Here is a 17,836-nt window from a genome sequence, read left to right as displayed (position 1 = left end):
ATTTTTGCGTGGCCTTCTCCAGGTCCTGAATCCTAGCCATGCAGGTCATGGCTGTCACATCTTTCACAGATTGACAGCAATACAGTCCTATTTAGGGTATTGTAACACCCCACTGACATCATTGGATAGATCTTCCAGACAAAAAAATTAACAAGGAAACAGAGCCCTTAAATAACACACTAGTTCAGATGGATCTAACTGATATTTACAGAATATTTCACCCCAAAGCAATAGAATATACATTATTCTCAAGTGAACATAGAACATTTTCAAAGATAGACCACATGTTAGGGCACAAAACAAGTCTATACAAATTCTAGAAGATTGATATAATGTCAAGCATCTTCTCAAATCACAATGGCATGAAGTTAGAAAACAATCACAATAATAATAAAATTCAAAACTCAAATACATGGAGGCTAAACAGCATGTTATTAAATGGGTTACCAATGAGATGAAGCAAGAAAATAAAAACTTCCTGGAAACAAGTGAAAATGAACACACAACAACCCAAAACCTATGGGACATGGCAAAAGCATTCCTGAGAGGGAAGTTCATAGCACTACAGGCCTGGATCAAGAAACAAGAAAAAGGACTAATAAATTATCTGACCCTACAACTAAATGAATTAGAAAGAGAACAGCAAGAAAAGTCCAGAGGGAGGAAGGAAATAATAAAGATCAGAGTGGTAATAAATGACATAGAGACAAAAACAAAAAACAAAAATTAAACAAACAAACAAAACAGTACCAAAGATCAATAAATCCAAGAGCTGGTTCTTTGAAAAGGTACACAAGATTGATGAACCTCTAGCCAGACTCGTCAAGATAAAAAGAGAGGACCCAAATAAAATCAGAAATGAAAGAGGTGATATAACAACGGATATCACAGAAATACAAAACATTGTAAGCATGTACTATGAAAAACAATATGCCAACAAATTGGACAACCTGGGCAAAATGGACAAATTCCTAGAAACACACATTCTTCCAAAACTCAATCAGGAAGAATCAGAAAACCTGAATAGACTGATAACTGCAAGTAAAATTGAAGCAGTAATCCAAAAACTTCCAGCAAACAAAAGTTCTGGACCAGATGGCTTCACAGGTGAATTTTATCAAACTTTCAAAGAAGAACTAACATATCCTACTCAAACAATTCCAAAACATTCAAGAGGAAGAAAGATTTTTAAGCTCTTTTAACAAGACTAATATTATCCTAATTCAAAAATCAAATAAAGACACTACACAGAAAGAAAATTTTGGGCCAATATCCCTGATGAATATAGATGCTAAGACCCTCAACAAAATATTAGCAAATAAGATCCAGCAATACATTAAGAAGATCATTCACCATGCAGATGTGATTTATTCTGGATGAACGGTTGGTACAATGTTTGCAAATCAATAAATGTGATACATCACATAAACAAAATAAAGAATAAAAGTCACATAATCATATCAATAGATGCAGAAAAAGCATTCAACAATATCCAACACTCATTTATGATAAAAAAAATCTCAGCAAAGTGGGAATAGAGGGATCAAACCTCAACATAGTAAAGGCCATATATGAAAAAACCTACAGCAAACATACTCAATGGGCAAAAAATTAAAGTATTTCCCTTAAGATCAAGAACAACACAGGGATATCTGTTTCACCACGCTTAATCAACATAGTGCTGGAAGTCCTAGCCACAGCAATCAGACAATGAAAAAAAGGCATCCAAATTGGAACAGAGGAAGAAAAACTGTCATTATTCACAAATTACATGATATTGTACATAGAAAACCCTAAAGACTCCACCATAAAACTACTAAATCCAATAAATGAATTCAGCAAAGTAGTAGGGTGCAAAATTAATATGCATAAATCAGTGGCATTTATTTTATTTTTCATTTATTTCAAGAACAGTGGCATTTTTATATACTAATAATGAACTCTCAGAAAAACTAAGAAAAAAATCCCATTTACCATTGCAACAAAAACAAAAAATAAGGTACCTAGGAATAAATTTAACCAAGGAGGTAAAATACCTGTACTCAAAAAACTAAAGGACATTTTAAAAAGAAATAGAGGAAGATACAAAGAAGTGGAAGCATATACCATGTCCATGGATTGAAATAATTAACATAATTAAGATGTCCAAACTACCCAAAGCAATATGTAGAGCAACACAATTCCTATTAAAATGTCAATGACATATTTCACAGATCTAGAACAAATATTTCAAAAATATATAAGGAACCAAAAAAAAAAGACCTCTAAAATCCTCAGCAATCTTGAGAAAGAAAAACAAAATTGGAGGGATCACAATACTAGAATTCAAACTGTACTACAAAGTGATTTTATTAACCAAAACAGCCTGGACTTGCACAAGAACAGGCATATAGAACAATGGAACAGAACAGAGACCCCAGAAATTAACCAATGCCTTTATGGTCAATTACTATTTGACAAAGGAAGCAAGAGCATGCAATGGAGTAAAAACCAGTCTCTTTAATAAATGGTGTTGGGAAAATTAAAGAGGTACACAAATAAGTGAAACTACACCACTGATTTACACCATACACAAGAATAAACTCAAAATGGATGAAAGACTTAAATGTAAGTAATGAAACCATAAAAATCCTAGAAGAAACCACAGGCAGTCAAATCTCAGACATCTCTGGTGGCAATATGTTTGCTGATACATCTCCAAGGGCAATGGAAACAAAGGAAAAATAAACAAATTGGACTACATCCAACTTAAAAGCTTCTGCACAGAAGATATCAACAAAATGAAAATGAGTCCCACAGTATTGAAGAACACACTTGCCAACAATACATCTGGTAATGGATTAATTTTCAAAATATATAAAGAACTTATACAACTCAACACCAGGAAGACAAACAACCCAATTAAAAAATGGGCAAAGGACCTGAATAGACACTTCTCTAAAGATTACATACAGGTGGCCAATAGAGATATGAAAAAATACTCAATGTCACTAATGATCAGAGAGATGCAAACTAAAATTATAATGAGGCATCTCCTTACACCTGCCAGAATGGCTACCATCAACAAATCAACAAACAATAAGTGCTGGTGAGGACATGTAGAAAGGGGAACCCTAGTGCACTGTTGGTGGGAATGCAGAACGGTGCAACCACTGTGGAAAAATTATGCTAAGTGAAATAAGCCAATCATAGAAAAACAAATACCACATGATCTTGCTTATTTGTGGAATCTAATGAGCAAAATAAACAATATAAAACCAAAGGCATGGAGCATTGGATCAGATTGAGGAATGTCAGAGAGATTGGATAAAATAAGGTGAAGAGATTAGCCAAAGAACATATATGCATAGACCAGGGTAACAGACAACAGTGTGGTGAAGGCCATGGCGGGGGTGGGTGGGTGCAGGGGTTGGGAGGAGCTCACCAAAGGGGAGGGGGAAATGGGGGGCATCTGTAATAGTGTTAACAATCAAAGTAAATTTTAAAAAAGAAGAAGCTGGAAAAATCCCCCCCCAAAAAAAAACAATCTAAATTTACACCTTAAGAAACTAGAAAAAGAGGAACAAACAAAACCCAAAATGAATAGAATACAGGAAATAACAAAGATCAGAGTGGAATAAATAAAATAGAAAAAGAGACAATATTAATGAAAAGAAGAGGTGTTCTTTAAAAGGATAAGTAAAATTGACAAGCCTCTAGCAAGACTCATTAAGAAAAAAAGAGAGAGAACACAAATAAAACCAGAAATGAAAGAAATTATGATTGACACCACAGAAATACAAAGGATCATTAAAGAATACTATGACCAATTATATTCCAACAAATAGGAAACTCCAGAAGAAATGGATTAATTTCTAAAAACACATAAAATCTTCCAAGACTAAACCAAGAAGAAACAGAGAATCTGAACAGACCAATTAATAGTAGTGAATTTGAAGCAGTAATAAAAAAAAAAACACAAAAAACCCCCACAAAAAACCCTCCAAACAAAAACCTAGGACAAGCAGGTTTCCACAGGTGAATTCTATCAAACATTTAAAGAACTTATAGCTACCCTTCTTAAATTATTCCAAAATATGTTGAACTATCCCTGTTCCCCTGGAATGAAACCTACTTGATTGTGATGTGCTATTTTTTTAAATGTATTGTTGTATTTGATTTGCTAGTATTTTGTTTAGGATTTTTGCATGTGTATTCATCAGAGACATTGGTCTGTAGTTTTGTTTTCTTTTTTTAAAAATATATTTTATTGATTTTTTACAGAGAGGAAGGGAGAGAGATAGAGAGTTAGAAACATCGATTCAGCTGCCTCCTGCACATCTCCTACTGGGGATATGCCCGCAACCAAGGTACATGCCCCTGACCAGAATCGAACCCGGGACCCTTCAGTCCGCAGGCCGACGCTCTATCCACTGAGCCAAACCGGCTTCGGCATGTTTTCTTTTTTAAAATATGTTTTTACTGATTTCAGAGAGGAAGGGAGAGGGAGAGAGAGATAGAAACATCAATGATGAGAGAGAATCATTGATCAGCTGACTCCTGCATGCCCTCCCGCAACCTGAGCATGTGTCCTTGACTGGAATCAAACCTGGGACCCTCCAGTGTGCACGCCGGCGCTCTATCCTCTGAGCAAAATAGCTAGGGCATATAGTTTTCTTTTTCTTGTGTGTGCTATCCTTGCCAGGTTTTGGTATCAGAGTTACGCTGGCATCATAAAATGTGTTAGGAAGTATTGCTTCTTTTTCAGTTTTTTTGGAAGAATTTGAGAAGGAGAAGTAGTAAATCTTCTTTGAGTGTTTGGTAGAATACACTGGTGAAGCCATCTGCTCCCGGACTTTTATTTTTTGGGATATTTTTAGATGGTTGTTTCAATTCCTCATTGCTGATTGGTCTATTTAGATTTTCCAGTTCTTTGTGACTCAGTCTAGAAAGATTATATATTTCTTGGAACTTACCCATTTCTTCTAGGTTATTGAATTTGGTGGCATATGGTCTTTCATAGTATTTTTCTGTGATCCTTTGTATTTCTCTGGGGTCTGTGGTAACTGCTCTTTTATTCCTGATTTTATTTGAATCTTTTCTCTTTTTTCCTATTGAGTCTAACAAGCAGTTTGTCAATTTTATTGTTCTTTTCAAAGAACCAGCTCTCTGTTGCATTATTTTGTATAGTCTTTTTGTTCTCTATTTCACTTAATTCTGCTCTAATTTTTATTATTTTTCTTCTGCTGACTTAGGGCTGATTTTGTTCTTCTTTTTCTTTTTTCTAGTTCTTTAAGAATTAATGTTAGGTTGTTTACTTAGGATTTTTTTTTGTACCTTGAGATATGCCAGTAATAATAATTTTCCTCTTATTACTGCTTTTGTTGTATCCCAACATTTTTGACATGTTTTATTGTCATTCTCATTAATCTCTATATATCTCTTGATCTATTCTTTTATTTCTTCTTTGACCCACTTGTTTTTTAGTAGCATGTTATTTAATCTTCACATATTTGTGTTTCTTTCCACTTCCTTTTTTTGCAGTTGATTTATACTTTCAAAGCAATGTGCTTAGAGAATATGCTTGGTATGATTTCAGTCTTCTTAAATTTGTTAAGAAGAGCTTGTGGAGAAATAGGAACCATAATTCACTGCTGGTGGGAATATAAACTGGTACAGCCACTATGGAAAACAGTATGGACGTTCCTCAAAAAATTAAGAATAGAGTTACCATATGATCTAGCAACCCCTCTTCTGGGTATTTACTGGAAATACTTGAAAACATTTATTTGAAAAAATATATGCACCCCTATGCTCATTGCAGCATTATTCGTGGTGGCCAAGACATGGGTAAAAAACCAGTGTCCTTCGATAGAGGACTGGATAAAGAAGATGTGGTACATATATACAATAGGATACTACTCAGCCATAAGAAAGAATAATACTGCCATTTGCAACAATAAGAATGGATCCTGAGAATATCATGCTAAGCAAAATAAATCAGACAGAAAAAAGTCCCACAGGACTGACCATAATCTGAGATTCCATGTTATTGTTGTTTGTTTGGAAATGAAAACAAAGGGCTGAACCCCCTTAGGCACATAGACTCAGAGCACCCAGTGTCAACTATCTGAGAAATGAAGTGGGAAGACAAGCTGACTCTCCCTCACTCTCAGGTGCTGAAGTGAGATCCCATCCACAGTGCATCTTCAAAAAGGAGGGAGGGGCTGTACAGTGGGCAGATGAAAAGACAAACACAAGCATGGTGAGAGATGTGAAAAGGCCCATTTCCCAATCACCTGTGTGCAAATTGTAAACTTGTTCACAGAATGGTATTTGAAAACATTCAGGTGATTTGGAAGGAATAAAACATATGAGTCCCCTCTTCCTTCCCTCACAGCCCTCACTATACAGTAGGCATTCCTGGCAAAAACCTTTTGTGCCAGGTCCCAAGTCTGCATCCTCAGACCTACAAATAGAGCATCTCACTGACTCACACTGTCTCCAAAGGCCAATCTCTGGAAGCATTGTGTGCCCATTTTCATTAGAATCTATTGACAAATTGCCTATGTAGTCAAGATTGATGCATCTGCTAGAGATTGCCAGAGTGAATGGGGGAGCTGGGGATAGAGAGCGAAGGGCCTTTCAGTCCTGGACCCATTGCTCATGGTTGGGCACAGGAAGAGAGATCCAAGACACATAACATAGAATGTGTAACTTCACTCTTTATTATGAAAAAGAATAAAACAACAACACAACCACAGTGATCATGAATGGGAAGAATAAACAGAACAAATGACACTTCAGGTGGTTAGGTAACTTTGGCTTCTTGGTCAGCCAGGCCTCCAGGCCCAGTCATGGGTATGGCCTTAGGAAGGAGAAAAGATAAACGATGTGGATGAAGACAAAGATGACATCCAAGAGCTCTTAAGAGATTTGTTTGAAGGCCTCCTCTGGGATCTTGCCCTGGGCCTGGAGAGGAGGAGTCAAGGTGTCAGAAGAGCCAGCTCCCTGAGTTTTATTCCAGGGCACCAGCCTTCATGTTCTTGGCCTCCCCAAAGGCCCAGAAACATCTATCTTTAACCCACTTGATGCCCAGACCTCACCTTGAATGTAGCGAAGACCTGAGCAGCTTTGATGTAGTCCCACTCATTGTCCTCAAGGCACCTGGAGTGGGAGAAGATCAGGTGATCTCCATTAGTACCACAGTACAGACACGCTGACCATGCAATGCCACCACGAAACCTATGCCACTAAATCTATGCTGGGACACATGTACCAGAATGAGCACTTTGTGCAAGGAGGAAGAAAGACCTGGTGAAAACCAAAACGTCTGTCACTAGCATTCATTCCCACTAGAATCCAAAACAGAAAAACAGAGAGCTTCAAAAGAACAAGGGAGCTTAATATATATTGATAAAGATGTTCAAGAAAATAACAAGCCCTAGCCGGTTTGGCTCAGTGGATAGAGCATCAGCCTGTGGACTGAAGGGTCCTAGATTCGATTCTGGTCAAGGGCACATTCCTGGGTTGAGGTTCAATATCCAGTGGGGGGCATGCAGGAGGCAGCCAATCAATGATTCTCTCTCATCATTGATGTTTCTATCTCTCCGTCTGCTTTCCTCTCTGAAATGAATAAAAATATTTTTTAAAAATAAAATAACAAATGAAAATTTAGAAAATATATTTTCAATGATATTTTATAGCATTCACCATTTTAAAGTGTACAATGCAGTACTTTTTAGTATATAACAAGAATGTGCAACCATCACAAGTATCTAATTCCAAAATATTTTCATTACCTCAAAAAGAAACTCCTTAAGCACAAGAGATCACTCCCTATTCCACCCCCTTCACTAGACCCGGGGTGGGGAATGTCCAGTCAGAAGGATGTATAAGGCCTGAGAAATCATTTGGTCTGGCACTGTCAAGGCATTAGGAGTTAATTAAATGTTTGACCAATTTTTGGCTAATTTTTAAGTTGATAATTTTGTATGGCCCATGAATGATGTTATAAATATCCAAATGACCCTTGACAGAAAAAGGTTCCCTGCCCCTGCCATAGAACCTGACAATCACAAATCTGTTTTCAGTATCTATGGATTTGACTGTACTGGACATTTCATGTAAACAAAATCACACATATGTGACCTTTTGTGACTGGCTTCTTTCACTTAGTGTAATGTCTTTGGCATGACATAGGTTTGTCTATGGCATGACGTATATAAAAACTATGTTCATTTTATGACTGAATAATATTCTACTATATGGATATACCATATTTCTTCATTCATTCATGATCTAAAAGACATTTGGGTTGTTTCCACTCTTTGGCTGTTAGGAGTAATGCTGCTATAAACCTTCCTGTACAATCTTTTGCATGAATGTATGTTTTCATAGTTCTTATTATTTACTTAGGAGTCAGATTGCCGGTTCATATGGTAACTCCATGTTTAACATTTTGAGGAACTTCCAAAAAGTTTTCCACAGTGAATGTTCCACTCTATATTTGTACCAGTAATACATGAAAATTCTAATATCTTCACTTCCTTATCTACAATTACGTTCCATTTCACTCAAAAGCCATCTTAGTGTGTGTATGAAGTGGTATCTCCTCCTTGTTTGACTTGAATTTTCCTAATGACTAATGATGATGAGCATATTTTCATGTGCTTGTTGGTCATTTGTATGTCATCTTTAGAGAAATTTTGATTTAAATCATTTCTCCATTTTCAAATTGGGTTGTCTCTTTATTGTTGAGTTAGTGTTTTCAGATATTCTGGAAAGTATACCTTATCAGATATGAGATTTGTAAATATTTTCTCCCATTCTGTGGGTTGTAGTTTTACTTTCTTGATAGTGTCCTTTGAATGCACAACAATTTTTAATTTTGATAAAGTTCGATTTGTTTATTTCTTTGGTTGCTTTTGTTTTAAGTCTCACACATAAGAAACCATTGCCTAACTCAAGATGATGAAGTTATATACCTACGTTTTATCCTAAGAGTTTTCATAGCTATAGACTTTATATTAGGTCTTTGATCCATTTTGAGTAATATTTGTACATGGTGTTTGGTAAGGGCCAAAATTCATTTTTTGCATGTAGTTATACAGATGTTCCAGCTCAATTCATTAAAAAGACTATTTTTTCTCAATTAAAAATTTTTGGCACCTAATTGAAAATCAATTGACTATATATGTCATGGTTTATTTCTGGACTCTCAGTTCTATTGCATTGACTATATGTATAACCAAATGTTAGTAGCATTGTAGTCTTGATTATAGCCACTTTATAGTAAGCTTTGAAATTCTAGAGATTGAGAATTATGACTCCTCCAACGGTATTCTTCCCTTTTACTATTGTTGTTAGTATTTTAAGTACACTGCATTTCCATGTGAATTTTATGATCACCATATTAATTTCTTGAAAGGAACCAGTTAAAATTTTGATAAGAATGGTGTTGGATCTGTGGACCAGTTTGAATAGTATTACCATCTTAACAACACTAAGTCTTGCAAATCATAAACATGGCATGTCGTTCCATTTTTTTTTTTTTGGTCTTACTTAATTCATTCCAAAAATATTCTGAAGATTTTAAAGTGCAAGTTTTTCACTACTTTAGTCTTATTTTTTATTCTATTATAAATGAAATTATTTTCTTAATTTCATTTCAAGATAGTTCATTGTAGAACATAGAAATACAAATGATTTTTGTATATTGATCTTGTACCCTGAAACTGTGCTAAACTTGTTTGTTTATTCTAATAGTTTCTAGGTGAATTTTCCATATGCAAGATCATGTCATCTGAGCATTACACTATTTTTAAAACTCTTTACATATCACCATGAAATTAGGATACATTATTCATGGGCCTACTATTTTTGGAAGCAAAGTATCAAAATGCTTCTTTTTCCAAACTGCCTATGTGTTTCCATTATTCAGCCCCACACTGCCTGAAGTACCTCTTACCATTGAGCACACTCAATACTCACTTTTGAGACCACTGCGGTTTCATGCCAGACTGGATGGAGAAAATCTGCACCATTTCCTGCTGCTCCTGGGAGAGGGTGGACCCAGTGCTGCAGGAGGGTGTGGGCACTGGGATGGAAACTGCCCTCTGAGTCTCATTCAGGGTGGCCTCCCTCACAAACAGCTCATCATTCATGATGCATAGACTGGAGAAAAATGATACCTCAGACAACTGATGGATGGACAACCCCACACCCTCAACAATGATCCTGCTTCCATTGCCACTCAGCAATCAGATTCCTCCTATACCCACCTGTATCTGCTCCCCAGATTCCTTGCCTGGTAGTTCTGCCCCTCTCACATCCCCAGCCTTGGAGAGATTGTCTACCAGCTTCACTAGATTTGTACCCCTAACCCCATTGCATTTACTCAGTGAAACAGCCCAAGGGAGAGGACAATCTAATCCCATTTTCAGAGGAAGACATAGGTCACAGAGAGGGTCATGTGATTTCACTCAGGTACAAATCTAGTGAGTGTTGGCGTCATGAAGAGAACCTAAAGAAACCTGAAACACTTTCAGTGTTCTAACTCCAGAGCCCAAGCTCTTAACCCCTTTGCAGGACTGTTCCTTGGATCAACCTGCTGGCTTCCCACACACTGAGAACATGCACTGCCACATTCCCACAGCCCTGAGCCCAGGTTGGGCTGTATGTTCCCACCCAGAGCATAACACTCACCTGGAATCGCTGGCAGGGGTAGTGATGAAGGTCCGGGTGAAGGCATGCACAGAACCCTGAGACCTTCCTTCCACTTCAACAACAACAAACAATAATACCCCCTTAGGGTCACACATGCTTCACACACTCACTCAGCATTCCCAAGTCAGGGTGGGACTGCATACTCATGCCCAAGGAGACAACTATTTTCTGGGAGTCAGGGTGCGAGGAATAGGGAGGGCAACATTAGGAGCAATCTGCTTCCACTGAGAAGGAACCTACCATGTCCTGGGCCCTGGGACAACCACTTCACTAGTTCATTTGATTCATTTTTGGAAGCTACCCAAGGGGTGTGTTTTATTATCCCCATTTTGCAAATGAGGAAAATGAAAGGTTAGATAATGGACCTATGTTTGCACAGTCAGGATCTGGGAGAACAGCCATCAAACCCCACATCTGTGTACCCATCACCCCAGCTATGCAGGGCTGATAGGCATGGATGCAGGTCAGACCAGGCTAGTTTCGGGGGCAGTGTCTGGAGGCAGGAGAACATGGAGGGAATAGTAAGAAAAGGGAAGGAATCAGGGAAGCTGTGAGAGTTCTGAGAGGGAGCCCAGCCAGGAGGAGGGAGCAGTGGGGGATCTGGGGAGGGGACCCTACATACACTCACCTTCCTTGAACACTCCGTGGACACAGAAGCAGAGCATCTTTTCCTAAAAAGTAAGGGCATAGGTGCTCAGTCTCCACTGACACCTCCCACCACCTGCATCTTTCTGGGCCTGTCCCAGGGAGGAAGAGGGTGCTCACCGACTGCAACCACATGTCCACCAGGAAGGAGTTGAGGTCATGCTGTGTTTTGGGAAACACACAGAGAGAGCTCACAATGTCATGTTTTGTATGTTTCAGCAGCTGAAAACGCAGGTCTGTGAGGAAAGGACAGCAGAGGTCAGGGTTGCCACTCCCTGGGCCTTATGACTGACCCTTCATGACCCCTTTCCCTGCCCAATCTTCCCCATCCCACACGCACTGGGGTCCAGGAGGTTCTTCATATTCCTGTTATCCTTGAAGTACTCAAACAAGCTGCTTCTAGGAGAAAAAGAGGGATAGGATGTGGAGGTCTGGCCATGGGAGTGCTTCCATGAACTGGCAGGTTTCTGCTGGGGAGACACCCCCTGCCCCCAAATAAGAGTGTGAACTGTGATACTCACGGGGCTGGGTTGTTTGGAATGTAGGGAATGGTCAGAGAGAAGCAGGCCTCATCGTGATAAGCACCGAGGAGACTCTGTCTGTTTCCAGAGTCATAGATCAAGTAATATCTGTGAGGGGACAATGAAGAGTGTACCTCTATGGAATTGACCTCAAAGGGGACTTGAAAACTCTCAGGAACAGACCTGTGCTTGGGTGGCCTGGACTGTCCAAGCCCTCCCCATTCTTGGTGGTCCCCAGGGTACTTACTGCTGCAGGAATTGCACAACTTGTTTCTTCATAGCATCTGATCTTTCACAGCTTTCCTAGAATCAAAGACATTTGAGACCATGTGGCTGAAAAAAAAGCCTCCCTTACAGTAGTCCAAATATTGTTCTTCCTTACCTTTATTGAGGGACTTGTCAAGTCGGGTTTGTCAATGTCAGTGGTAATTTGTGGGGGCAAATCCTGGCCATCCTGGAGAAGGGAAGATAAGTTAGCAGTGAAGACCAGGAAGGTGATCTTGGATGATTAGCGGAAAGGATGTGCCAAGGAGATGGTGAAGGTCAGAGGTCTGTAGTAATAGTTCCCTGGAAATTCCATGGGCAAGATTCCAGTGCACATCGGCATCATGAGGTCCTGGAAGTTTCTACTGTTTTATGTAACTTCTGTGTGTGTGTGTGTGTGTGTGTGTGTGTGTGTGTGTGTTTCTCTCTCTTTCCCTCCTCCCTTTGTCTTCCCTCTGCAGATAGCTTCGCCTTTCCCTGTCTCTCCTTCCTTCTCTGTGTGTGTGGGTACAGTTTTGCAGAGATCATTTCATGTGTTTTTCAGAAGCTCATGTCCCCCACAATGGAGAAGGCTCTGATGCAAACATGTAATCCAGGCAAGACATAAAGGGCTTGAGGGCAGGTGTGGAGGTCATCAGTGTTAGAAAGAGATGATGACTGTAAGCACTTACCAAGCGTGACAAGTTGGGGAAATATTTCCTGATGGCGCTGTCCAAATGCAAAAATAGAAAAAGTGGTTGACAGTTTAGATTGCATTGCTGTAATTTACTTAAAATATTTATGGAATGAACAGAAACAGGTGTTCTGCCCACGCAGAATCCCCTTTGCCCTCCTCAGCCTCAGATTTCAAGGCTTCTGGGTCCATTTCTCTGCTGAGCACTGACCATCTGCCATATGGAATCCCTGAAACACACAGTCTCCTCACCTCTCTTCACACCTTCACATTCATATTACCTCCTTTCCTTCCTGCGCCCCTCACCTTTTCCCTCCTTCCCTCTCTCTCCCTCTCCATCCTCCTGGTTAACTCCGGCCTAGAGGGCCCTGACTCCTTCCCCAGTGCCACAAACCACAGCATTTGGATCCCAGACTCCAGAGCTTCTTCTCCCTCCCTGCCTCCCTTTCTTTCCTCCAGGCCACACTGATGGCTCCAGAGAGAAGAGGGAATGGGGTGGGGGCCCAGGACTCTGCCACCTCACTGGGGGTCCAGCATCCTGCCATGAACAGCACATGCCCCAAGGATGGCCCAGGACTCTGGGGCAAGGGGGTGATGGAGGGAGGGATTAGGAGACAGGGAGTGGAAGGGAGCGGGATGAAGACAGAAAGAGAGTGAAAATAGGAGCAGAGATTGGAAGACATCAAAGTGTAGAGACAAAGGAAAAACAGAAAGAAAATTAAAGGGAAGGGGAAAAAGTTCTGTCCTGGCAGTGGGGGTGGGGTCAGAGAAGAAGAGAAGAGAGTGGACAAGGCTCCCCTGCAGCAGCCCTTTCCTTCATCTGCCCCTGGCTGGCCCTGGGTCTCCAGATAGGAATGGAAAACATGCACCTATGGGCATGATGGCCATAGGATTCTGGTTGAACCTTTATTACCTGTGGGAGCTCAATGTGAAATGGGATGGGAAATGCACCACCCACAGGATCTTTCCAGAATGGGTAATGGGTCAGTCCCCAGCTGAACATGGGGTCAGGGGTCTGTGGACCCTTCTTATGCTCACAACCTTCTCTCCTCATGGCTCCTGTGCATCTGTGCCTGTTAGTTGGTTCCTTATCTGAGCAATCTTACCTGTGTAAGGCTACCCAGGGCTCCTCTGAAGGACCAGGCAGATGATGTGATGTCTGGATGGAGGACCACTGACCCTGAGAGGAATGCCCTTCTGTCTCCTTAAACCCCTCTGCTGTCTGCCTTCCACTGCTGCCTCAAAAGGTCCTCGGCTCACTGCTAGTGACTCACTTCTAACCCCTTGACTAGGGAACTCTGGATTCTACCAAAGATGGCCCATCCCTGGTATCGCACTAAAGAAATGAATGGGGCCTGGGACCTTGGCATGGGGTGGGAACGTCCCCACGTCAACCTGGGATTCGAGGGGAAACCCTTTACATGCAAGGGAAAGAAGGTGTCTCCCAGAATAGATTGGGGATACTCTGTCATTTCAGAAACAGGAAAGACTATCTCAGCATGAGTCTGGGTGGAGGAAGTTTCTCAGTCCAGATCAGCAGTATCTGCCTCAAGGCTCAACACTCCTAGTCCTGGGTTGTGGTGGAGCCCTGCATCCTAGAGCTCATTTTGGTGGGAATGCCAGAGAAAACTAGATGCAAAGTCAGGAACCAGACCCCAGACCCTGAGAACAGGTGAGCACATCAGAGGAAGGGGAAGAGACCTCTTAGCAGATGTGAGGGACATAGAGAAGAGAAGGTGGGGCCTCTAGTTCTCCCAGAGGACCAGGGCTGCCACCATCTGCGATATGGCACTGTCAGGGGTAGTCCATGCTTTCAGGAGTCAAAGGACCTCAGGAATGATGAGAGGGGCTCACACAGACCTGACATAGGTTAACTGGCTTTGGAACGTGTCACACAAAGGGTTCCCTTCCAGCCACAGCTCTTCAAGTTTCAGGCCTTTGATCTTGTCCAACTCCCAGGTAGAGTTAAGCTGAGAAACATGGGGAAGAAACTGAAGAATAGTCCAAGGGAAAAGGGACATCCCAGCCCCTGAACCCACAGCCCACTCCCTTCCCCACAGGTACCTTCCCTTACCTCTTGTTATCACTCTGATAACCACTAGCACCCACTCTCAACCCATCTTTGATCTGTCCCTCTTCTTACCTCATTTTTGGAAAGGTTCAGGATCTTGACTGTGGGTGCCATCTGTATAATATCAGACAGGCCATCCAGTTGGTACAGTTTGTTGTTGCGCAAGTTCAGGGACAACAGCTTTGGGGAAGAGTTAGAGTGATGCTTACTATCTAGGACCTCAGAGACAAATCTTCCCTCTGTCCCATCTGTTACACCCCCTACTATAACACCAGCACTGGGTCTAAGGCCTCACCTCAGGGAAATTCTCTTTAATGACCTGCAGGGTTGCAGCCATACAGTTTCTCCGATTCAGGATTATGTCAATATCAAGGTGTGCAAATCCTTCAAGAATGTGAGAGTGGGGAATCACAAGGCTGACAAGGGTCCAAGAGCACCACCAACCCCTCCTTCATTACCATCCTTAAGTCTCCCTCCAAGGCAGAAATCTCTGCCCTCATCTGCCCTAGAATTATTGCTGTCAGTAGTACCTGGGTCATAGAGGAGACTCCGGAGGTCAAGAGCTTTCTGAGAGACATCATATCGTTTTCTCATGGCTAGCTGCAGAGGGAGATGGAGAGAGAGCTCTGAGGCTGTGGTGTGAACAAGGAAATTGGGGCTGGAGGAGGAACAAGTGGGTCTGAATGTGGGCATACATATGCCTTGAGTCTGCATTACCTTTAGCTGTTCCATTTCTTCTGGCGCCAGTTTATCCCGCACAGAGTAGGGTACAGCAGAAGTACTGACAAAGATAGCTATCTGCAGGAAGAAGAGGCTGGGTTAGCACCAGGAACTCTAGTCCTTCAGAAGGTGACCAGCTCTGCCTGTCCTCTAGCCTCAGGATTAAGTACAGATAAAGACCACCACACACACCTTCCAGTTTTCCGCATCACAAATCTTGTAGCTGATGTCCTTCAATGCATAGGCAGCGCTAGCATCCTGGACAAAGAATTGGGCCCTGTTTTTCACGTAGTGGAACTACAAGGATTGAAAGAATAGTATCAGAGGTCAAGGGCCCCAGGTGAGCCAGGCCTCTCCCCATTTCCTATGCCCCTCATGTGGTTTCACTGTCCTCTCTTACCTCCACTGGAGTGAAGGGGACACTGCAATGGCTCTGGATGGAATCCATTAGCCATGTCTTTTCATACTTTCTTCCATAGGGAATCTAAGGGTCAAAAGAAGGCACAAAGACAGGAGAAACAACATGAACTAAGCTTGGAGAACAACCCAACACAGTGTTCTTTCCCAATCTTCTACTCAAGTTATTTTTGGTTTGTTTTGTTTTTTTTTCTACTCAGCTTTAAAGGGCTTCTAAAGAAGGGACCCTGGGCATGATTTCTTATCTCTGTTCAAAATGTGGATTTCCTAAACCGTTTTTCTTCATTCAAAATCTCTCCTCCAAGTAATGCATGTAAGGTGTTCAATGTGGTCTTGCTTTTATAAGGTTCCAGGATATCCCATTTAGTGCAGAACTTGCCATGACACTCACTATGATCTTGAACCATCTCCCTGTGGTTTCATCTTGTGTGTTCTCCATTTCTCTTTCCAGAGGTTTTCTACCTCTCCACACAGTAACATCACTACAGCCTTCTTTATGCAATTTCATTCCCCTTTTGTTGTGTTGGACGTCATAGGGAGTGCTGCAGGGGGCGATGGGAAGTGGAAAGAAAAAGAGTGCTCATGAATGCTAAGAAAGTCTTCTATACATACTTCATCTCTGACACCAGGACTATAATTAGGATTGCTCAACTATGATTTCACTTCTAATATTCTTCAGTTTCCCAGTGAGAGAATTAAAAGAAAACCAAAGGCAGTGAGAGTTGCCCAGTCCCATGGGCTTCCACATGCAAACCAGGCTGCCCAGTCACTTACTGTCTGACTTGGTACCTCTGGACTTCCCTCTTCTCCATGTATCCATAATCCTTCAGGAGGTGTGGAGGCTGAAGCTCATATCCACCCTGTTGATAATGATGGGTCTGCTTTCTAAAGTCACCTTGAAAAGAATCCCAATCTTTCTCTCTTCCTTGACGTGAGCTACCACCATCATTGTCTTCTGAAACAAGGAACAAAATTACAAGTTTAGAGACACGTCTGTACCCAATTACCATGTTCCACATCTTAGGATAACACCATGGCAGGGCAACAAAGTACTACCTGCCCTAAGAGATCAATCCCACAAGTCCCAGAAAGAAAACATCCTGCCTGTCCAGATATCTGACAGATGGTGCTATCAGGGGGGAAATGGTACAGGATGAGGAAGGAGGAGCAAGAGCAGGAGGAGAGGAGATAGGAGGAGAAAGAGGTAACTGTGTGAACCTTTTAATATGGTGCAATTTTTTTCTTTCTTTTTATTTTTATTTTTCAGAAGTTTGACTATGATGTGGGTGTTGCTATCTTTGGGTTTATCTCTTTTTGTATTTCCTCACCTTCTTAAAATTGAGGATTTCTGTCTTTTGACCAATTGGAAGAGTTTTCAGCCATTATTTCTTCAAGTACTCTTTCAGCTCTATCTCCCTTAATTTATTCCTGGACTCCAAATGTTAGTTTTATTTATTTATTTTTGTTGTTGTTGTTATGACTCCACTGGTTCCTGTGGTTCTGATCTTTTTCTGTTGTTGTTTTCAAGCCCATGTTCTCCTTATTCTCATTGGATATTTTTATTGTTATATTTTCTAGTTCCCTGAGTGTTTCCTCTGTTCCATCCATTCTGCTTTGAGCCTATTCACTGAGTTATTTATTTCAGTTATTATATTCTTCTGTACTATAATTTTCATTTGGTTCTTCTTTATAGCTTCATTTTCTTTGCTGAGACTTTCTATTTACTTGCCATAACTTTCTTTTTTTCCCATTTAAGTGACTTTCAGTGATTTAAGGATGTTCAAAATCACTCATGTAAAGATTGTTTTGATGGCTGCT

The 17,836-nt window shown here is 40.9% G+C and overlaps 1 protein-coding gene across 1 annotated transcript; it reads right to left on the bottom strand.

Moving 5' to 3' along the window:
• Positions 1–6,906: 6,906 nt before the first annotated feature.
• LOC102442521 (nuclear RNA export factor 2) lies at positions 6,907–17,028 on the bottom strand. The gene is made up of 20 exons (XM_023750451.1): positions 16,793–17,028; positions 16,410–16,560; positions 16,002–16,085; positions 15,794–15,898; positions 15,599–15,679; positions 15,412–15,481; positions 15,177–15,265; positions 14,954–15,061; positions 14,671–14,780; positions 12,809–12,845; positions 12,256–12,327; positions 12,121–12,176; positions 11,874–11,981; positions 11,693–11,751; positions 11,473–11,588; positions 11,336–11,378; positions 10,687–10,759; positions 9,973–10,155; positions 7,086–7,146; positions 6,907–6,951 (listed from the first exon to the last, which is right to left on the bottom strand). Exons 1-20 carry the CDS (start codon positions 17,026–17,028, stop codon positions 6,907–6,909), a joined length of 1,887 nt encoding a protein of 628 aa, XP_023606219.1.
• Between the last annotated feature and the right edge of the window lie 808 nt (positions 17,029–17,836).

Source organism: Myotis lucifugus, unplaced genomic scaffold (assembly GCF_000147115.1).
Source record: "Myotis lucifugus unplaced genomic scaffold, Myoluc2.0 scaffold_13, whole genome shotgun sequence".
Lineage (NCBI taxonomy): Eukaryota > Metazoa > Chordata > Mammalia > Chiroptera > Vespertilionidae > Myotis > Myotis lucifugus.
The sequence above is the reverse complement of the archived record's forward strand: the minus strand, read 5'-3'. Positions and strand labels throughout refer to the sequence as shown.

Bases quoted from the DNA above. Each gene is read 5' to 3' on its own strand.
- LOC102442521 (XM_023750451.1), bottom strand. From the start codon at position 17,028: ATGGTAATTGGGTACAGACGTGTCTCTAAACTTGTAATTTTGTTCCTT. The intron at 11,379-11,472 runs GTGAGCACCCTC...CTTACTTTTTAG, and splicing joins TGGACATGTGGTTGCAGTCG to GAAAAGATGCTCTGCTTCTG. The intron at 10,156-10,686 runs GTGAGTGTTATG...ATTTTTCTCCAG, and splicing joins ACCCCTGCCAGCGATTCCAG to TCTATGCATCATGAATGATG.